Genomic DNA, 23995 nt, shown 5'->3' on the forward strand with positions numbered 1-23995 from the left:
CAACCCTGTTGAGACTTGCAGCATGTCTCATAAAAATCAATCGTATACATAGACAAAAGCTACTATAAAAACGGCGCGTTTCGCGTAAATGATATTTTAGGCAATAACTAGTGGAAGTATATTTAGTAAGACCTATTAAATGCCCGACAAACGATAACATTATACATAGTATTTTATGCATTGTCGTATTAGAGAGTAATTGCGTTGTACATAAACTGAATTAGGTAGCAATCTGAATCATTTGTCTTATTGTCATTTTAACTTGAGTATTTGTAAGAATGAGACAAAACATAAATAAACTAATTGAGGCTTGTAATTATTTATGGGGGTTATAATTATTAATTGTAATTATGGGGGTTGCAGTTTAAGCCGAGGCGCTAAAATTCAAAATTGAACATTCAAATATAATTTAGTCACGTCTTCGACTGCTGTGGCTATTATGGACCATAATTATTCTTCGATTCGATCGCACTTTTTATTTAACCATCCTTATTATAAATGCATAGAATTGGCTTGGCCTCACACATAAGCCATCCCTCGGCGATAACCTCGGCGCCGTCAGTGGCGGGCGGTATGTGCTTTGAACGCAAACAAATGCGTTTTGTATGTAACATGTATGTAACGTATATGTAAACATTGGGTTTCATAGTAACAACATATTTGGTTGGTACATTTGAATTGACGTAAACGAGGCTCGAACTCTTGGTCCTGTTTGACGTCACGCTGCATATAGATGATATCGATTAGCCTATATACTTATAGTATTAATTAATCGTGCGGCTCTAGAGAATAACGGTATAAGCTTCATACAATTTGAATAGAACTTATACTTATGTTATGGTTGTCAGAAAGAAAGACAAATAGTCCGGTGGCCGGCTGCATGAAACCCACCCGATAAAAAAAACCTACTCTGTGGGAGTAGCTGACTTTTAGTAGCTTCAACTGCTTTTGGCAAATTCGCGGCTTAACTTAGCAAATTTTTACAAAAAATCATCAAAAAGAAAACCTAATCGATAAATAGAATGAAACTTTGTATGGTAGGATTGCTGCCTTTGAGGACAGTGAAAAAAGTGGTCGAACAACCGGCAGGTTTCTGTGTCCGACCGAATTGGTGGTACCACGTGACAGATACAATTTACCCCATCGAAAAATTTAATTAAAATTACAACAGCTACATTAAACCTGTTGACGTACGTCTTGGTCGGCCTCACCTTAGCCTGGCAGTTTGTGCAGTCCGACCACATGTATTAAAATTACCAATTTTTTATCAGGTGGGTATCATGCAGCCGGCCACCGGACTCACCGGACTAAAACAGCGGTTACACGTTTTTTTATTCACGATCTGAAACACTGTGAGACGTCAGTAACGTAAAGCAAGCGCATGTTTATACTGGACACGACATACACAATTGCACAGCTTCGCAATACCCAAGTAAGTATTATAATAAAAGTTACCGATAGAGTAAGAGTTGCCGGGTTATTCCCAGTAGTTACAAAAATAATCCCAGTAGTTATCACCAACACTAACTCACTTTGGTGGTAACTAGTGAGAATTTTTATTCTCAGTTGTTACCACCAAAATATTTTAATGTAGGTATATTACTGACAAAAATGTAGCGTAGCTAATTTTTAAACGATAGCCGATTCAGTAAACTGCTTTAAAACTGAACAAACATTTTTAGATAAGTCTATCGGTACTAGTATGAAACAAATATATACAAAACTGTTTCACAATTTACGAACCGCAAAAAATTAAGACCTACCTTTACACACACGTACTTGTCTGAATCCCCTTGTCGATGTTAAACATTCCCACTTCATATTTATCTAGGTATTTATATGAGAAAATTACAATCTTTTAGTGGTAACTACTGAGAAAATATAATCCTGTTCGTTACCACCTCACTTTTGTATTGGGTATTTTTTTTCTCAGTTGTTCCCTGTGGTAAAAGGTGATAAAAATTTCAGGCCGTTACCAATGGTAACAACTTGTTACTTACAGGTGGGAATAACCCAAGTTGTCGGGGGTGGTACTTTAATCGATCTACGCTACAATTTTCAACGCAGATCGCTTAAGGTTAAACATGAGGATGGTAATATTTATTATAGATACTTTATAAATTAAATTACATTAATCCCAACGAATGGCCGGGATAGTCATACTTCAAGGCACAATTTGTCATCGCCGTTTTTAATGAGTAACAAGGTCGTTACTTGAAGACATTGGAGATTCTCAAACCAGTATGTGAAACCGTACCCCTAAAAAACGGGACCCAGTCTTTAGTCATTACTGATCCTCTTGGTATTTATGCAGATTAGTGGTTTCTATATTTATCTATTATTTACTGCTATGTATCTAAAAAATAGTCGCTTAGTTTTTGGATACCAGAAATAAGTTATCTAAGCAAGTAAAGTGTAAGAGGTGGCTGGCTATTAAGGCTGAGACGCTTTTTAGATAGATTTTCGTACATTGACCCGCCTGTTGCTATCTCTATTACACGCGCATTATTATATTGCTGTCCCGCCCATGATGCCGGTTCTCAATGTCACTGTGCCAACTTGGCGGCAATATAATTATGCGCGTGCAATAGAGATAGCAACAGGCGGGAAAATGTACGAAAATCTATCTGGAAACCGTATCTTCTTTAGGAGGCAGATAGCGGAAGGAAGCGTTACAGAATAAACGATTTTAATTTCCAATGATTATTAACCAATCCCGTTATAAAGTAATTTGTCGATTGAGATTTCATAAGTATGAAGCAACTTTAAAAAAAATACCATACATTGTAACATAATGGGATTGGCAACTGTCAAAGATTTGCATAGATGGTGCCAGCATATGTATTACCTGTCTCTAGTTTTGTTGTATGAGATTTGGCTTAAAGGGTTCGATCATCCAGGTCATAAAATTCCAAAAAATAAATAAGTATTTGACACAATTCTAGGAATAGACAGAAAAACCTATGCCGGCGCGATCTGTAAAATACTTCGACCGGCCAACCCCAAGCCATTACAAACGGAAAAACTTTAACTTTAAGAGACGCCAGTATTTTTATTATTTGATTATTCCTATCGCCTCAGTTTAAAATTGACGTTAAAATCACAGACCAATTAATTAAAGTGTAACACGAAGCAGTCACGAAAGCAGTTGTAAAACAATATTTTAAAGTTAAGCGCATCAGAAATATTCCCACAAAAAAGCAACTCAGTGCACATTTGTATTGCATATGCTCCCTTGTGGTGGGTGTCAAGCATGTAAACTTACATAGGCAAAAAAATATATTAGTTAATTTTTAAAGTGTCTTAACAAGTCGTTCAGTAATTAATGGCAAACTTGGCTTCTTTCTTAAGTTACCAATACCAACAAACACATTTTGTCGGAACTGGACTTGCGCCGCTACTGTTAAATAAGATTTTTCCTGACACCTCAGTCCCTGTTTGTCTTACTAGCCTACAATGTTTAATTGAAATATCAGGTTTCTGGCATGGAGCACAAGTCATAACATAACATATCATATTTGTAACTCTTGAACTATACGAACAAGCAGCGACAAATGATTTGTCAAATGTTGTTCGCCGACTTGTATTAAATTAGATTGTTATCGTAATATCGCGAACTCACGCGTGTTTTACACAATAACCGGCGGGTTTATCACAAGGCGAGTTATATTGAACACTTAGTACGTAACCTGCATCACTCACACCGTGTCAATGTCGCCGACATTGATCCGGTCCTCGGCTGCAGTCACTGAGAAGCCCAGTATGCGAGCATCTACTTTAAGCATTTTATTCTTCTTTGTCTTTTTGCCTTTGCCCTGAAATAAAATTAATATTTTAAATTATAACTGTTACTCGATGGGATATAAGTAATACACGGGTTAAAGGCGATGAAATAACCTTTACTTCCTGATAGTCGGAGGCCGACGTAGTGCGCGGGTTGACGGCTACGGCGGGCGAGCACAGGTCATCGGACGGCGTCACCATGCCGACGCGGAGCAACTTGGACCTGTTTAACATACGCGAACCTGTCACAGTGCTGGCTTGTCACATCTCACTCGTTTACGGCATTTTATTTTTCTTGTGCCGAAATATTGTTATATTTAAAAATTATATTTATTTAACTGACCTATTAACAGGCTACAAATATGGCAGCAGTAAACTGCTTACAGTTACAATAATAAAAATCATGAAACTTACACAATACACTTGGCAAATAAATACCTCTTTTCAAGAAACTGGCGGGCGAAGTCGCTGGAGTCTTTGGTTTCGCCCAGGTAGCATTTTACATAATCTTTTACTTCATATGGCGATTCAATGTCCTTGAGGAAACCAACGAACGTAGGCACTGTAAAATACAGACAAAAATAGCGTGGATATCTTTATTTGTTTACTTTAATTGAACATTAAATTGAACGTTTCATAACGTATTCCATCGAAATATATTGACGTGAAGTAAAATACCTATTATGCACATTTTAATTAATATATAGATAAATAGTACATACCATCGATTTTGGCGCTCCAAGAAGCAAGCACGGTGTTACACCATATGTCGAACTCGGCGCCGGGAGAGGCTTCTTTTTTCGAAGGTATGTTAAGAGTATTCTTTTTCTTATTTTTGACGTTTTGTTCCACGACCCGTTGCGGCTCTTGAGGCTTTTCGACAGGCTTTGGAGGTTGAGCTGTGGCAGGCGAGTCCCAGAAACCGCCTGAATATAGATACAGCCCAACATTTATGTTATTTTATGTAAGTATAATGTCAGTAAATCTGTAACTAATTCAAAAATGTTGGTATAGATTCACGTAGGAACAAATTAGAAAAAACAAAATCTCGGAACTCGCTTCATTGCTTGATCGATGTGTTCACACGCTGTATTTTTATTTATTTACATATGTATAGCAGATCCTTAAACATGTTAAAACTACTTAGTGAGAGAATGATATTGACCTCCGTTGTGGGTGCTGTTGCCCCATGGCACGTGGTTGGTTTGCGCCGGGCCAGCTGCGTCTTCCAGCACTTGCGCAGCCGCCTGCGCCGCCGACTCCGCCGCCGCGGCCGCCACTGCTGATTGCTTGCGAGCTTCCGCCTTTAGATAACCACATTTTCTAGTTAGAAATTTTTAAGGTGTCTGAATTTTACGTATTAATTATTTTTTACATTCGGACTTCTTAAAAATTCTAAATATACAACAACCCCTAAAGAGTTCAATAAATGTCATATGGAAATTACTTTTTCTTCAATATGCTCGGAAATGTTCACCTTATTGTGGCAAAAATAGTACGGAAAGTTCCTCTGTATGGTCAAACCCAAGTTTAAAACTTTCAATCCATTATTGTCCTGTTTTAGTAGACGGGAAGTTCATTACTATAGTTTTTTTATATTTTTTTAACATGTATCCACTAAGAAAAATGCAAACAGCCAATTATTATAGCCGCGGGTCGCGTCTACATGATCCGGTCAGCTATCATTTCAAGCTATAGGATAGAGTGAGATAGTAAGATAAACGACCTTACATATCTCCATGACCTCATGTTCTTACAAGACCGTCGTCTATGATCGTGCGAATATTGTTTAATAAAATCAAAGACTGCTAATGCCAAGGATCTCATTGGTCCATACAGATTATATTGCACAATTATATTGTATGATCGAATATTGAACGGGACTGAAAGGCAGAATAAGTTGTGCCTTTTACTTTATAAAAATAATTAAAGGGGGAAAATGTTTTTTACGTTTGTGATGTCAAGGTTCGATTTTAGTGATCCTTGATGCTTAAATAATAATTAGTTTATTTTATTTCCGCGCATGTTTGGAGAAAGCCGCCGGCGGCAGGAATAGCAATTCGTGGATTCGTCTTCTTTGTCGGACGACGCGAAACTCATCCACGAATTCCAGGCCTCTGCAATAATGTACTATTCCTCTTGCAAAACAGACTAGACATTCAATGTTTGATGACCACAGCGCAACTCACCTGTATTTCGGCCAGAGACAATCCCGGTCCGACCGGATTAGGTTTCTTTTTCGCCCAACCCAAATTAGCTTGCATTTCCTAGAAGAATTAAACAAACATTGTAAATACTAAAGTGAGAAATCTTTCTAAGGATAGGATAGTCGAGAGATGAAAGTCTAAATGGAATGTAGATGTGTATAAAAGGAAAATAGAGTAACCTGTTCTCGCGCGAGTGCTACGGCCTGCTGTTGCGCGATGGCTTGCATCACCTGCTGTTGTTCCTTCATCTGCTCCAGCTTCTTTTCCCGCTCGAGCCGCTGGATTTCCGCTAGGCTCAGCCCATCTTTGGTCGTCGCCTGTTGGGCTAGATTCGCAGCCGCTGACCACGGAGCCTTCTTTATAATAGTCTCGCTCGCCTCTCGTTGCTGCTGCTTCTGTTCCTGGTTAAAGATAAATTTGATCTCTAATATATACCTCTACTACCTCTAGTACAGCGGTCGGCACCAGGCGGCCCGAGAACCTCTCACTTGCGGCCCGCGAGCCTCCCTGGCTATTTTGTATGTAATATTGACAAACGACAGTGTCTGATAATGTCATAAATATTAACAGTGCTACCCGCGTAAACTTCGTTACCTACTATGTGGCCCTTGGCTGCTAAAAGGTTGCCGACCGCTGCTCTAGTATATACCTACATTGATGATGATTATACTCACGATTATCAACTTTAATTTCAAGATAACAATGCTCTAAAAATTAAGAAAGAAAAACTGTTACTTGTTGCTTCTTAAGTGCCTCTGCTTGTTTTTTCTTCTTTTCTTCTTCAGCTGCAAGCTTTTCCTCTTCTTTCCTGTGTCATGCAAACCGTAATATAAATGAGCGAGTAAAAGACAAGTCACAATTCCCGAAAGTCAAATTTAATTTTGAACCTTAAATCCGATTACTAAGGTTGAAATTCTACTGGCGCGTATGTGGTTAATAAATCGTACTATGCCTGGAAAAGTGTTAGCACAAAAGTGATTAAAATATTGCTTTTACAGACCGTAAACAATGTAATAGTAAAAGACTGTAAAGATTGATTGTGTTTTTTGAATTTACTTATTTTACGTATAATACTTTTGCGGTTCACCCACATATGTGTAGTTATAAAATGGGATCAATCAGGTGACAGAATTTTTAATTATAAAATCGTCAGTATTATACACCGTGTTTTTTTATTTCCGTTAATTTCAAGGGTGCAATCCTGAGCTTATATCAAATAACTTTCTCAAAAATACCGGTATTCTAATTAAGTCCATTTCTCAAAGGATCATGCCGAATTTGGCCTACGATTCGATAAGCATGCTGTATATAGGTACGATAAATTTAATCATATTTCTTACCATCTCATACATATATTAGATTCCAACGGACACTTTTTAGTAACGAAAATAAGTAAAAGAGTAATTAAACCAAATCAGCACATCCTACGCCATTACATAGAATCAATGACAGTTTATAAATGGACGTCTAGAGCTAAACAAAAAAGTATGGCAGCAAAATACATTTCTACGATGTTCCTGTTGATGCTAATAAGTAATAACGCTCACTTATAATGTTCTTCAAAGAAAAACATTCATACCATTAACGACATACTGTTTTAAGCACTAAGTATCAAAATTGCAAAAAGAACTGCGATTGCGATACAGTAAAAACTTTTTTTCCAATTACTTTAATTGTAACATGCCCAAATGACTTACATCAAAAGTGAATATAACGAATATGGAACAAATAGAGCCGCTATGGATTGTGTTTTCATATTAATTATTACATATTTATTTGATGGTATTGTATGAAATCTAGAAGAGCAATTATTTACAATTAACTTTCACCGGCTTTCCCCATTGAAGTCGTTTTTTTCTTCTTTAAAATTGATTATTAGCTTTTTTAACAAAACCTTATTTGATATATCTATATTCCCTTCTCTCTCTGGAACTGAAGTAAATATGTTTACTTAAGTGTTCTAGCTGTTATACTCTATTCCGGTTCGCATGTTATGTCTTATTAATTAATGGAAGTCGTATTTAATGTATTATCATAGGTATTTAAAAAAATCTATTAACCTAATACCAACTCATTCGATTTTTGTTCGTTGACAGCCTTTAAACGCCCAATATCATGGATATGTTTACACTATTTACGGCACCTTATGTCCTTGTAATAAGGCATAATAACATTTAACATATCCGTACGATGATACCCATTATGGCAGAATTCCTAACCTCAAAATCGTAGAGAAATTCCGCTTTTATAATGTTCTGTGAAGTGTCCGTGAATTTCTAATAACTGTCAGGACTTCCATTTCATGTTTAGAGCCTAATAATATACCACCCATGTTTAGCGAGTGTTGGGCCAAACTTGTATGGGAGCGGAACATCATACTTTTTATGATAAGGCCCCTACGCTAGTAGGGGCCTGTGTAAACTTGCCTTAGGGCCGGTTTACATATTGATTAGTGTTTAGTACGAGTTCATACATTTGCTACTAAACTTAAGTACTATGTTCGAAATGACATTGATATGTCACAGTTTTCAATTGTTTGGTCGAGTTAAATGTAATGCCCGTTTTACAACAACGCTATGCAAATTTGAATAACTTTTTATAATAAATAAAAAACAAAAAGAAATGAAATTTAACTATGCCATTTAGTTTTCTTTTAACGTACTTAACCAATAACCATACCCCGAAGTTAACGGAATTCAATAAAAACACGGTGTATTTATTATTGTTTAGACACAACAGAATATTTACACCTTTTCACATAACTGGTTCAAGCTATTGCAACTCTTCCGAACAGTCAAGTCAAGGTACTAAATATGGATAAGGACAAAGTGCCAAAAAGATGTGCACACTACCTCAAAGTATGGGCAGCAAGGTCGTGTGTAAATATATTTGACACTTTATCCGTGTCGATATTTAATACCTTGACTGTACCAGGTAATTCCCAATATAATTATACGTAAGCGTCAGGATAGCGGGTTTACTTTTTAAATAGCTCGTTTTACGGAGACTGATTTCTATAATAGGTTCACTGAACTGAGGTATACTGCAGGTACATTATGTTTATAAATATTTCGTTGAAATCCCTAGAGGTCCACCCGCCACCCTGACGCACACCATTATACTTAATTGTTAATCGTAAGAGCGATAAATACCTCTTTCGCTCGGCCTCTTCGCTTAATTTGATGTCTTCAGCTTTCTTCTTGTCTTTCGGGGCTTTTTCGGGACCTTTCACAATGGTGAAACCTTCCTTGATCCACTCCTATTGCAATAGTTATTTGTTTTACAAGGAGGCAAAGTTCTTGTTTAACCTCTCGTGCTATATTGATACCAGAGCAAGCGAAAGATTGCTAAATTGAACGAGCGTAGCGAGTGGTTAGAAAAGTGGAATCTTGAGTGTTGCGGGGGCTTCAAGGCACGAGGGTTAAACAAATTTTGCCACTGAGTGAAACATATTTTTTTTCACTACCTACACCAACGCAAGAAAATTTTTATATTTATACTAAAAGTTCCAAGCCAAATAGAGTCAGACCAAGAAAAGTCTGCAGCGATTTTGACAGCCCACGCAGTGCAAGTGTTATTTATACGTCATAATTTCATAGAAGTTTGACGTTGGAAACAACACTTGCACTTCGTGGGCTATGGGGCTGTCCATAAATTACGTCATTTATTTTTGACGATTTTTGACCCCCCCCCCCCTAATTTGAAATGACGTAATTTATGAATAGCCCTATCCAAATCTCTGCAGACTTTTTAGTATTTAATAAATACTAAAGAACTAAGTTTTCTACCTTTAAATTATTGAGCTGAGTTCATATCAGTTGAACTGTTTCACTCCGCTAGCCCGAGGCAAGGTTCAACTGATATGAACTCTAACCGTATTCCATCAGCAATGACTTCATAAAAATGCATTTAGTCTCGATTCTACGAGACTTATTTTATTAGTTAACTTTAAAATCGATTAATTTTAATAATTAACATTGAGATTATTGTTAGCAACAACCGTGCTTTTGTGTAGTTGTAGGACTTACCTTTTTCTCTTTTTCGAGCTCTTTTTTGTTGACTTTTTCTTCTTTTTTGCTCTTTGAAGGTGACGAGTCTTCAGACTTCCTCTGTAATAGTTCAAGTAATGTAAAATCAATTAATTATTTTAATCCCGAGGCGGAAACACGATGGGAGTGTATGTGAAGGAAAAATATCCCAGTCATTTTTATTGTTTGATTGTATTAAAAAAGAGTTAAAGAAGTAAAAATGGTATTGTCAAAATACATGGCAGAAATTATTGCAGCATAATTTCGAAAAAAAAAAAGCCTAAACCGGACCACTTCATTAGATGACTAGTACTTATTTATGCCATTACAAAGATGGACAGGAATGCCTGTGACGCAACGATTTAGTAAAGGCCAGTTGCACCAACCACACTAAACAGCCTGATCAACATCACTGAACAAAGAACTATGAAAATTCCCATACAATAAAATTTTGCGAATTATTTAACCGTGACAGATGGTTAGGTGCAACCGGCCCTATTATATTATAAGTAATGCTGCTCAACGGATGTTATCTGACCTCTACTTTATTTGAATCTTCTTCCTTAGCGGTTTCAGCTCCTTCGTCCTTCTTTTCTTCCTTAACTTTCTTGGCTTTTGTTTTGTTCTCTTTGTTCTTGGTAACTTTTTCAATTTCAGCTTTGTTTGGCTTCGTCTGCTTGGACTCCTGTTGTTTACTCTGCATACTTTCGTTAGATTTTACAGATTCCAGTGAGTGCTCCAATTTATTTGAATTGTCGGATTTATTCTACAAAAAATATGATTACAATTAATGTGTCAATCAAACAAAAGAAAGTGCCTCCTGGAAAATTCTTGAAAAATTTGATGATGTCACTCCTTCACAACCACATGAAAAAGTCATTTTTTTTATGATATCCAGTATTAGTCCTTTGGTGGTGAAGCAAACCTATAGTATTTTTCAAACAGACAGGGAACGCTGACAAATGTCATCCAAGACTATGAATAAGAATAAGTAAATATGAACATATTTTTGTCATTTTTGAATTCGTTATAAAAATAAGAGTAGTTTACTTAAAATGACCTAATATGGTCATTGCTAGTTTTTTTTTTCTATAGTTCAAGCGCATTTTACGTTATATGGGTGTTGTCATAGGTCAAATACAGGCTGTTTTTAGTAACCATGCTGTATGTGATCTTAGGATACGTCCACTATAACTACAAACTACTTTATATTATGTATTTGCTTGATGAGCACCGCGCAAGAAAATACGAATTAGGACATTAGCATTAAAATTCAATGTTGGTTGGATATTTGATAGCTTTTTAACCTTTTGATCATACCATACTGCACGAACTCTGATCAACTGTCAGTTCAACACATCTACAATGTGGGAAAAGGAGTGGAGAGACAAGCCTCCCGAAACCCTGGGCGTTAGTATCAACCCTACAGTGAAACCACCTGGCTTTTTAATGCCCAGAAAAGAATGGTGTCAGCTGAATAGACTAAGAACCGGTTGTGGACGCTCACGAGCGTTCCTGCACAAATGCGGCTGGGTGGAGTCTCCGAAGTGTGAGTGCGGTGCTGCGGAGCAGGACGTCGCGCATATCTATCGAGACTGCGCGCTACGTAAATACGATGGAGATCCAGCAGACTTGTTCACCCTTGACGGCGACGTTATCCAATGGATGCAGGGTTTAAGCATAGTACTATAAACGACTGACAATATGCCATACGATTAAATAAAACCTTTTGATCGCCACAAGTATTTTATATAACACGCAACAGTAAACCATATCAACATATATTAAGGTTCATTTTATTTTGTAACCTTTGTAGGTACGCTACGACTGCCTGTGGCATTCAAATGGTTAAATACACAAGTTTATTTACCTGAACTTCTTCTTTGATATCCGTTTTTTTTTCTGGGATATCCGTCTTAGCCATTAATGTATCTTTTTGCATTAATTTGTGCAACTCCTCCAGGTTAGGCGTCGCGCTCATCACTGCGGGATCTTCTTCCGGCTTGGCTGGGGTCGCTACGGGAGCGTTGCCTTGCTCACTCATAAACGGCATGTTGGCCATTGCATTGCCTGCGCTTTGAGATGCTCTTAACTGGGCTAAAATTTGGTCTTCTGTTTTCATTTCTTTTACAATTTCCTCGGGTAGCATGGAATTAGACGTAACTGAAGTCTGAAAACACGAGATATTTAAATACCTACACTGTAACTCAATGGTTCCATTTTATTGAAGAATTTCAAAAGAAATTAATATGCGGTATATGCAAGTGTTAGAAAATCCTTTGGGTTTCATTAAAAAAATTCTTTGACTGTCAATGACGTATCTTCTTCCTCGCGTTGTCCCGACATTTTGCCACGGCTCATGGAAGCCTGGGGTCCGCTTGGCAACTAATCCCAAGAATTGGCGTAGGCACTAGTTTCTATCAATAACATAGACGCTACAAAAACTGCGTGTTCCTCCGAACCCATAGGACATTCTAACACCCTACGTACTGTACATAATCGAAGTAAGCTAAAATGATTAATTGATGATTGAACTAAATAGTATTTGGATAACCATTTACTTTGCTCCAACATTTTGTTTACCATACAATAATAGTTGATTGTAAACTAATTTAAAAGGTACTTACAACTTCTACTTCCAAACAGTTTTTGATAAAAGATTGACAACAAGAGAAGATGTGCACATGAAGTTATATTTAAAATTGAATGAATGTTCAGTTCTGAGTTGACATAAATAAATCTATGTAATACTAAGTCCTGGTGACATGAAGATGATAGATAGTTGAGAGCTGATTGCTTTGTTCACTCCTGTTCCATGTTAATATGTAACATGAGCAGCATGAAAGGATAATGTTAATAAAAGTCCCTTATAACGTTTGATTTTAAAAGAGTGACCCGTAAGACAACGACTTATACTAGTTGTAAATACCCTGATCAACAGGAATTTGAACTTGTCTTCTATATTATTGATTACTATTATGAACGTGAATAAAAATATGTTTTCTTCAAATAAAACGACTCTTTCAAGCTCGGAGTAATTAACAATGGAGCCGCCATTAACAGGCGTTCCTCTCTGTCGAAAATAGGCGGCCAATGGTCAACCACATGTCAACCATATGTATGGACTGACGTTTATCTGACATGACGTACCTATACATTTGATGTGCCCCTCCCCCGCAAAAAACGGCAGACTATTTTGTACCGAAAATTTTAGACTTGGCGTCTCCGTTGGTTATATCCTCTAAGCTTTCAAGCTAGCATCCCTACGTTAGGTATGTCAAATCTCCGTTTAGGCATTATTTGACTGACTTTGCCAAGAATGACATTAATCGAATTAGTTACCGGCCACTGTTTTTACAGGGTTCTCAAGAGGTGTATTGACCACATACTTACAGGGTTCTCAGGAGGAAAGATTTTAACAGAGGACTCGTGGTCGCATTTTGTGACCAATATGTCAAACAACTAGGAGGCAAAAACACCATGACCTTGTATTAAACTTTGCTAACTTCTGCTGCTCATAAGTCCTTCAGAAATATTCCTTGCATTAATATAACTGATTAAAAACATCTAGTCTGCGTACGAGCTCTGAGGAATCAAACGGGGGTGACCTGCCTCTAATATCCCTGTTCCTTAATGTTAGATCCCGTGTACAGACTGTCGGTTTCTTTTAGCAATTCTTACGTAGTTCAATCCAGCTATATGCGTGTCGGACAAAAAGTTATGCGCTATTATTCGGCTAAGTTTAACCCAAAAACCATACAAACATTACACAATTAACTAAATAAGGTCTAAAGGCATTTATAATATAACTTTTGGTTGATTATTTCATAGTTTTTCAGTCATAATTCACCACGTTATTAAAATAAATGAGACTAGCAAGGATAACACCCAGTTTATTTCTAAATAACGTAACTTAATCTAATAAAACAATCAACTTGGTCCACATATATTAACAGTATTTATTGTAAGTGTGTACCTAAATTACATTCACAATTATTGTACACAACACATCACCATCACCTTGCCTCGGTACCTGCGTGTCCGGTATGTCAATATGTGAGAAACTAGTTTTCATAATAATATTGTAATAGTTGTTTCCAGATCTAATATAATAAATTTAAAAAATGTGAATGTAGTTAGATAGCCTGCTTTAGTTTTGATGCAAGCATTCATTAGCTCCATTAGTGTAATGGAGTCCGCCTAAGCTAACCTTGAACGGACTTCAACACGACAAAGTAAGGGCGTGCTATTATATCTATGGGCGTGCTATTATATCTATACATCATATTTTCATCATGGATATTTAACATTAATGACGACATTGCCACACTCTGTGATCGCAAATGCCATGCAAAGTTAGCTTAGTTAGTTACTCTAGCTGCCTCCAGTGGCCATATATAAGATATTTAGTACTCTTTAATTTTTTCACCTAATAGCATTGAGCAGTAAGACAAATCAACGTAAACATATATCACGACCGGCGTTATTGTGATATTTTACGTCATAGCGATAATCCATAACAGATTTTTAAACAATATATCATGATAATATTATACTTCCATAAACTTCATAAAGCTATAAACCAGGTAAAATCAACACTATAACTACGTGAAGTCAGTATAATGTGTAAATCTATTTCTGGAACGTATGGGTTAACCGAAATAGACTTATCGTAACAATGGTATTGTGTTTGTATTCTTAAGATTTTAATATAAAAATACAAAAACACTGAAAGAGCCGATGATATACTTTTGATTAATGTCAACAATGTTCATCATTGTCACAGCATTTTGAGGAAAACGACTACGTTTTTAAATAGATTGCAGTTGGTTCCACGAAAAACATCTTTATGTAAAAAATATCATAAATATATACTGATAACTTAGTCTGTCATGAAATTATTTCAATAGCGCAATTCATAGAGCCTATTGCAAAATCATTTAATTATGTTGCTACACACTAACGAATTTGAACGAGCCCATGAACCTTAATTATTTTTTCAATACATAAATAACGTATTTATATATGTAAATACAATGTAACGATTTGTTTCAAACCAAGACGGACGCACACCCGTCGCAAATCTATCGCATAGAATAATATTCAGAATTAGGGAAGGCATATTCGTACGAAATAAAAAGAATTGCTCAAGTTATCATGACTTACAGACATTGTAAAACCATGAGAAACATCCTTATGAGCAGTTTAGAAATACAAAAGTCTGTCATTTATTTACATAATGACACATATTTTATAACAACGGTCCGATGCATTTCAGCATTGATTTCGATTAACATTTTGTAGGTAAAATTAAGAACAACAGGGACTTATTAAGCCCTTTTATTTCTTCGCCTGCCGTTTATGTGCAATTCCAATGTTAACTGGTAATTAGTAACGGCTTTCTGTGGATTTATAGGTTTATGGTTATTGTTTGTTCTTTAACTCTTGTTTTCATGTTAATAATTGATTTTAACCGAACCTTCGGTGTCAATTATTTCTTTGTAGAGCTGGAGCATCAATTCAAGTTCTACGTGAATATCTGGGTATGAACAGTCTTGTGGCATCACATTATTATCTTCAATCCTTATTCCGTTTTCGATAATTTTCAAGCCTGAAAACCATATGGGTTATTTAGCTATTTTTCGACGTGAACCAACGAATCATAGTGCATCATAAAACTAACACAAGATTTTACCATTCTAACAAGCCTGAACAAGTACAAAAATACGGAAAAATTCTGTACGAGTACTGCTTACAGAATGAGCAACTAAAATGTGAGCTAAGTAAGGGGAAATCTGAAACTTTTAAGGTATTAGGAGTCATAAGGCCGATTTTAATATTTCTATTGACGGTTTTTTTTATTGGTCAGCCTGTATTTTAATGAGCATTCAAAGAATCTATTAAATCCATTTCATAGTATTATTTGGTTTGTAGATAAGGCGAGAGAAAATTGAACGTTTCTAGGCGTCTACGCAAATTTCTTTAAGCACAGACTGTATAAAATCATTTAAAAGATCATAATTAAAAAGTACTAATGTAAAATAAGTACTTTGTAACAAATAATTATCAGTATCACTCTTAAAGTTATTTTTTATAACCGTTTATTTGATAATTTTGTGACTCTTACCACCTAAATATTGCAAGAAAATTTTTGATGTTGTCTTATGTAAAAAAAGGTGTGTTGTGACATAAATATACATACAACGTGATATCACTAGCTTGAGTGATATGTAATAAAATTTACGCCAGTGACTTAACTCTCACGAACGTTAATTTTAACTACCTAGTGCCTGTATAAATGTCTCCTACCTATCACCTAAGATAGGAACGTCCTTAGAGCACCAACGCTCACATGTAAAGTATTTACAGGAAATTCTGATTTTTGACGAAATTTGACGTTGTATTCCAAAAAATAGTCAATGCCAGTAAAAGAAAGTAAAACTGCTCGCCCGAGCAGTACATGTAAAATAATTATAGTAGATAACTAGTGAGTTAAAATAACTGTTTTCTTCTTACATAGGTAGGCAAATGAAGCGAAATCAGTCATCTTTTTAAGACATTTTTGTAACCAGCTATTACAAAAAAAATGGGGATAGGCTGTATCAGAAACACAGCCGTAGTCAATTACGTGAATGACACGTAGCGTGGATAGTTATTTGAAAATGCCGCTTATAGTGACCTCATAGTGTAAAGGGCGGAGATTATTTTTTTATCAGGAAAAGTTATTAAACATGCAGAAATCTTGATAGGGCTGTATCTCCTAAGCCGTGCGTCGTAGCTCAAAAATAAGAAATTTTCGTTCCCCTTTAATATCCCTAAGTAATAATATTAATAATCAAAAACACAAAAAATAATAAAAGCTTAATGGCAGAATGTCATAACGAACCAAAAACATTGCTTATAGGTTTTTTTTGATGGTTCAATGCTTCGAGCAACACGGAAGGGCGGCGGCATTCTCACTATTTCCCCTCTGCCGAGGTACAAGATTAGCGCGTCAATCTAATCTAGCGCGGGTAATAAAACTAGTTGCACTTGGATTTTTCACTAGACCGAGTCTAGACGCGCGCGTGAACACTGCTGCACAAAAATGCCTGTTTGCTCGGTTTTTTGTTATAAAAAGAGGTCGGAGACATCAAATTTACAAAAAGAAAGTGTTACATTTCACATGTAATATTTTTTTTAAATATCATACGTTTAATTACATTCAAACACAATTATTATATTTTAGTCTCATGTAATTGTTGGATTTATCGATTTTGCTCGCTCAGTACAAATTGCGGATCGGTCGAGCGACAAATCCGACTTCTCATCTCTCAGAATACAATAACATACTTCAACGAAAATGTGTTAGTGTGCGTGTTGTGACACTTGTCACTCGTCCGTACACAAAAAGAGATCGAGGTTTGCAAGATTTGTCTTTGACGTGTGTCATTTTCTATGTATTTGTGTCGTCATTACAGATTGGATTTTGTATGTAGGTGTGTGAGAAGTGCGACTGTGTGCACCTTTCCCCCCGCGAAAAATGGCAGAAAGATTTGTACGGTGAGATATCGCTTGGGCTTGAGATATCCCTTCCGATGTGTCGGAAGCCGGTGTTGCTCGAAGGTTCAATGCCAAGACGTTGTGTCACAATTTGACGTTTAAAAACAAAAGAAGGTTGCTTTACAGGCCTACGTGTGTAAGGCTATATGAAATTCCTTTACATATCATCTTCACCTATCGCACCGAATTGACCGAATACGTAGTATTTCGTACCTAATTTGAAGTAAGTCATGTCAACATTTCATTGCGAGTTTGAGAAAAAGACTATTACAATACATTATGAAAGGAAAAAATCGGCCAAGTGCGAGTCGGACTCGCACACACACGAATGGTTCCGTACCATTATCTATAAAAACGGTCACCCATCCAAGTACTGACCCCGCCCGACGTTGCTTAATTTCGGTCAAAAATCACGTTTGTTGTATGGGAGCCCCACTTAAATCTTTATTTTATTCTGTTTTTAGTATTTGTTGTTATAGCGGCAACAGAAATACATCATCTGTGAAAATTTCAGCTGTCTAGCTATCACAGATCACGAGATACAGCCTGGTGACAGACGGACGGACAGCGGAGTCTTAATAATAGGGTCCCGTTTTACCCTTTGGGTAGGGAACCCTAAAAAATAGATGTTATAGCAAAATATATAGTCATTTTTCAACATATCGCACCCGCCGCACCTCCAACCAGGGAGGGAAGGACGCCGCGCACTAAATGCTATCAGTCTATTCTTTCTAATTTTGCAATCATTGTAGAAAATTTTTATGCAGGCACAATTTTGGTCCAACGGCAAGGCAAGGCGATAAAGATAAGCATTTTGGTCAAATGTGAGTCGCCCCGAATACGTAACAATCTTATGGTGGCATTATTTTATAAATTATATCAGAAGAAACAATCGGAACAGCAGAAGTTAGTCTAGTTTTGAGGTAAGCACGGCTAGGCTACTGGGTTGTTTATCCAGTCAAACACACAGGTATGTTAGAGAGCGATGCAATATGGTGTCCTAGGCTAAGACGATTGGACGGCTCGGGACTTTGCGGTGCTGAGTGAGTGGGTGTCGACGGATGACGACCAAATTAACGCATTATGATATTATGAATCCGTTTTATTTTAAATGTGTAAATGAGGTGTGACATTAATGTAGTATTACAGCAAGCGATTTGAGTGTTTCCAACGGACCGATTCCATAGATACCTTTTTTGCCTCTTAGGTACAAATTGAATAAGATATGCCTTTTTTAATTGAGTATAATTAAGTATAGTTACGCAGGTTTTAGTCAAATCAGTAATGTAAGCTTTTTTTTTTGTAGTTAGTGAGTTTATTTTGTTACCTGAAGACAAGTGTATGAAAACGACGTATAAATTCATATGAAATATGGACATACCTAGGTGCAAAACTGTCCCGATAGTAACATCTTAGTAGAATGTGATGTGTGTGTGTAGAATGTGGAGAAGTACTCCTTAAAATTTCCTACATATTAGTCCTGCTCACGTCTCATGAATCATCCTGTATACTTGGAATTTACGGTTATTTTGTAATTTAGAATAGGAAAGTAGAAAAAAACACACATTTTTATTTTTTCCAATATTTCTAGTTCCTCCTATGGAAACTCCACATTCTACTACGATGCTACTATTGGGACACTTTTGCAACTAAGTGTAACTACAAATAACACTCTTGGCTACATTGTTTTCTGTTGATCTTGACACTGAATAAAAGGCATATATTTTTTATTAGTGTTCAAAATTGCCGCCCAGTTGGACCTCTTATTCAAAAACGTTCGGAAGAGAAGTGTAAGTGAATTCTTTATTTTTTATTTGCTTGGTAATGATCTAGTTTTTGTGATTACTATTCTATCGTAGTAATACTATATTTCGAATAGTTAAGTTATGGCCATACCTGCTGGTCCCAAAAAAACATTGGCAGATTAACTCGCATGTCGCTTCGGGCATTCATTGTCTGTTGCATCCACATGAGATCCGGAGAGGACGAGGTTTGTCCCCACAAGGAATCCACCTGTAACAATCATTCATTGTCCTTATTGACTAGGTACACTAAAACGTGCCATGCACAATAGGGTTGTTGACACATGTTGAATTGTATAACTAAATCTAATAAATATGTAGAAAATGAGCAATTTATCACAATAAATTAAGAAACTTAAAGAATATATGGGAATAATAACAAAATACAAGACCTCATAGTTTCAAAAAAAATGTACTTCAAAACAGGAAAAAATAATGGAACCATTCGATTCCTTACATTTTATTTAAACAAATATTGTAGACCAACAATATACATAAACGCAATATTTCACCGACATAATCGCAATTTCCTTGTTTTCCATACATAAAAACGGACTCTAACGTCACATCGTGACGTCATGATGTATTGCCATTTTGTTAGAAGCGTTTCGTGAGTAAAGTGCGGGTGCCATTTGTGACTTTTGTATTGTTTTAAGACAATGGGTCCCATACAGACATTTGATCTTAAAAACAAACCTGATTGATTGCTACTAGGGATGTAACGATACATGACTTTGCCGATACGATACCGATACCGATACCGATTTTTGAAGAAAATTATCGGCGATACCGATACAGATACTGATATCAATGGAATGGATATATAGTTAGTTAATAAATCAAATAAATAAGGAACTATATACTTAATATGCATAAAACATACATATGTATAACAGACACTCGATTTTATGAAGTGTGAAAAACTAAAAAAAAATAACAAAAAATGCTAAATCAAAATCAAAGAAAACATTTATTTAGGTAACTGAAAGCAAAAGTAAATCAAATCAGTAATTATAGTACACTTTCTAGGTAGATTTTTGCTAAGGAAACAAAGTTTATAGAAATTATTATAGACCGGGAGACTGACACATTTTACTGGGTCATTTGTACCAGTATGGCGGTTCGTCAGGGGTCTAAGTACGTAATGAAGGAAAGAAAAATGATGGTCATAGCGCTGGTACCGGCGGCCCAATCGCGTGGGCGTTACTCGAACGTGTCGGATAAAATACGAGTGTCGAACGATTTGTTCCACAAAAATCCTCGTATTTTCCGATAGTCCATAAAAAAGAAGTAGGCGGTAGCGTAATGCCATACTTCTCCGGTGTGACTTACAGCCCGCCATACTGAGGCGAACACATTCATTAAAAAAAAAACAATTCAACCATTTGTGCCAAGCTAATTTTTGCACAGGTGATAATCGTCGAGCAGCCATTCATGGACATCACCATGCCATACTCTTCGGACGGTTCCAAATGGCCGCCATACCGCCGCAAGGGAGTTAATATTTTTTTTTTGTAAACGATTTGTACCAGTATTGCATTTAAATTTTTGGAAAGTATTTGATAAAATGTGACCGTTATTATAATTGCCATACTTATAGTAGGGGGAAAAAGTGCTGCCATACTTGAAAAACTTATTTAATCGACAAGTTTCAAAAATACGACTATACAATACGTAAAATAATTTTTTACAGCATCATCATATTCTGTGTTTGGATACAATTATACCTAAAAAAAATTATTCCAGATTATAACTACGGGGCGGACGACTGTGAGACTTAAGCCAAGACTTAAAAAAGAAAAAAAAATTTTGACGATTTGTACCAGTATGGCATTTGGATTTTTGGAAATTATATGATGCAATGTGACCATTATTATATTTGCCATACTTCTAATAGGGGGAAAAAGGGGCACCATACTTGAAATAAAATAAAAATATTGTACACATTTGCCACCTCCTACAGGTATGGCATTATGAGATTTCCATTTATGATCACACAGAAAGTGTTGAAAAAAAATTTCAAGATGGTACAAATCGTTAAGCAAAAAAAAAATTAACTCCCTTGCGGCGGACATTTGGAACCATCCGAAAAGTATGGCATGGTGATGTCCATGAATGGCTGCTCGACGATGATCACCTGTGCTAAAATTAGCTTGGCACAAATGATTGAATTGTTTTTTTTTTATTACTGTGTTCGCCTCAGTATGGCGGGCTGTAAGTCACACCGGAGTAGTATGGCATTACGCTACCGCCTACTTCTTTTTTATGGACTATCGGAAAATACGAGGATTTTTGTGGAACAAATCGTTCGACACTCGTATTTTATCCGACACGTTCGACTAACGCCCACGCGATTGGGCCGCCGGTACCAGCGCTATGACCATCATTTTTCTTTCCTTCATTACGTACTTAGACCCCTGACGAACCGCCATACTGGTACAAATGACCCAGTAAAATGTGTCACTGTCTCCCGGTCTATTAGCAGCGTCGTTCGTTTCGCATGCTTTTCATACTGTGGTATCGGCTGGATTTAAATCGGCGATGCCGATATATCGGCCGATATATCGGTATCGGTATCGTTACATCCCTAATTGCTGCCATTCATAAAAAAATATCAAATACCCTATTGTGGTCGCGAGCATGTCATCAACGTACTATTGTTAACCATATCTATACCTATTATTTCTATAAAAATAATATAATACAATTCGCAACTAAAACCACTTAAAGGCACTCATAATAGTAAGCTTTCTAGAATCGCATTTACCAACATTTAGTAAGCAATATAATTTACCATTTGCTGTTGGCCAAAAGATTGGTTCCTAACTAGACTGACAGTGCCAAATTGAAGATTATCCATCGAGTTATCTCCCACATTCACGTCTGATATAACCTAAAATCAAGGCACTTACATCTGTTAAGTGTGCTTCCATAATCTCTTATCCCTACGCAGAACAGTGAGTATGAAGGTAATAGTAATTCCCTCGATAAACAAATAATAACAATAAAATAATAAAACTTCATTTTTTCGTAAATTTTCATTTTTGTGAAATCGTGTACAGTCGTCATCAGATATACCTTAGAGGCCAAGGTTCACAAATATCTGAGCACGTCTCTATAAGGATGTTGACAATTTTTTAGAACTGTATTCATTTTATAGATAGACACGTAATGATTACAAAAAAAAATATTAACATTTTTATTAATTCATTTTAAATACAAAATAGAGCTTCATTATAGTTCGTTTTTTTTTAGCATTAGAAAGAACTTTAAAGAAGGTAAGCGATCTTGAGATGTCTTTTAATTGGAAAACTCTTTTTTTAAATCAGTAACTATTACTTATGAAAGCAGAAGAATATAAAATGATAAATGATCGTATTAGATTCATAATAGTTACCAGACCACGTTATCAGTGGTGAAAATTTATTGAAATGCTAGGGTTGGCACTCACTCCCCCGCCGTACGGGTAAAATTCCGCAAGCTATTGGGTAAAAGTACGCATGTGGGGTAATTTTTCACATCAAAAAAAATTCAATGGAATTGACAATAAAATAAAGTTTAACGAATATTTACGAAGTTGTCTGATCAATATTTTGGAACCACGTGAGCTGCGGACGCAAAGCGACACACGTCGCATTATTGATGTATAATTATGACTTCTATAGTTCATTTATATATAATCAAGCACTATTCAATATCTTTAGTAAAATATTAATAGTTATTTAATATTCTTAAATTAGTACGTGGATATTGATCAGACAATTTCATAAATATTCGTTAAACATTATTTTATTGACAATTCCATTGAAATTTTCTTGATGCAAACAATTACAAACAATTGCAAACTGCGTCACGAAAATGATTTTTTAGTATTTAAGTTTTTTATTATTGTATACAGGGTGGAAAGGCACGACGATCCTTCCCGGAAGTATTAGGTCGTTTAAGTGATACAGAGACGATTGGTAATGGTAAGAATCGTTAATTGAGTAAAAAATAAAAATAGCAAATTCACTACTTTTTAACTGTGGTGACAACCCTATAGCATGTGCACATCACGGCTATAGATTAAGGATCTCCGTCGGGAAAGCTCCGTACTTTACACTTTTTTCCGATAGTTGACAGAATCGCAATGATGTATGAATGACGCATAAATGTCAAATAAATCAAATGAATGCAAAAATATTACAAACAATTTTATTACTTTCTTAGATAATTACTTTTTGCCAATATTTAACACTATTTTCTCTTCACATACGGTATTCAAATGTACCTCCGCCGCAGCCCGTGCCCGAGTATGTCGATGCACATGCGATAGTGTATGCTCTTCGTCATTTTTCCTCCGCAGATTGTCCTCCGCAGAAAGCACCAATTAGCCTTTGTCTCATTCGTCCGCAGTTTCACATTCCGTTTGGTACACCATATCTTTTACACAGCCCCACAAATTTAAATAGCCAAACGGCATTTTTATTTGAAGAATATGACATTAAATAAGTAAAGTTCAATGAAAATTTAATTTCAAACATCAGACGTCTTGTCTATTTCCTACCACGCAAGAAGGTTTGTTAGTTAGGTATTTAAGAAGTATTTATTCTTAGTATTTCATTTTTGTAAGTTCATTTGGTGCATCTAACAC

At 36.2% G+C, this 23995-nt stretch overlaps 1 protein-coding gene across 1 annotated transcript in view; it reads right to left on the reverse strand.

Moving 5' to 3' along the window:
* Positions 1-3280: 3280 nt before the first annotated feature.
* LOC134805333 (GRB10-interacting GYF protein 2-like) overlaps positions 3281-23995 on the reverse strand; it is a 44609-nt gene continuing 23894 nt past the window's right edge. Inside the window, exons 15-27 of the mRNA XM_063778662.1 lie at positions 19457-19573; positions 11889-12188; positions 10557-10784; positions 10019-10099; positions 9143-9249; positions 6726-6798; positions 6170-6391; positions 5973-6050; positions 4949-5087; positions 4506-4709; positions 4222-4345; positions 3898-4006; positions 3281-3815 (exon numbers count right to left, since the gene is read on the reverse strand). Of these exons, the coding sequence (XP_063634732.1) occupies positions 3699-3815; positions 3898-4006; positions 4222-4345; positions 4506-4709; positions 4949-5087; positions 5973-6050; positions 6170-6391; positions 6726-6798; positions 9143-9249; positions 10019-10099; positions 10557-10784; positions 11889-12188; positions 19457-19573 (1899 nt within the window). The 3' untranslated portion in view covers positions 3281-3698. The remainder of the gene's footprint in view (positions 3816-3897; positions 4007-4221; positions 4346-4505; positions 4710-4948; positions 5088-5972; positions 6051-6169; positions 6392-6725; positions 6799-9142; positions 9250-10018; positions 10100-10556; positions 10785-11888; positions 12189-19456; positions 19574-23995) is intronic.

Source organism: Cydia splendana, chromosome Z (assembly GCF_910591565.1).
Source record: "Cydia splendana chromosome Z, ilCydSple1.2, whole genome shotgun sequence".
Taxonomy (NCBI): domain Eukaryota; kingdom Metazoa; phylum Arthropoda; class Insecta; order Lepidoptera; family Tortricidae; genus Cydia; species Cydia splendana.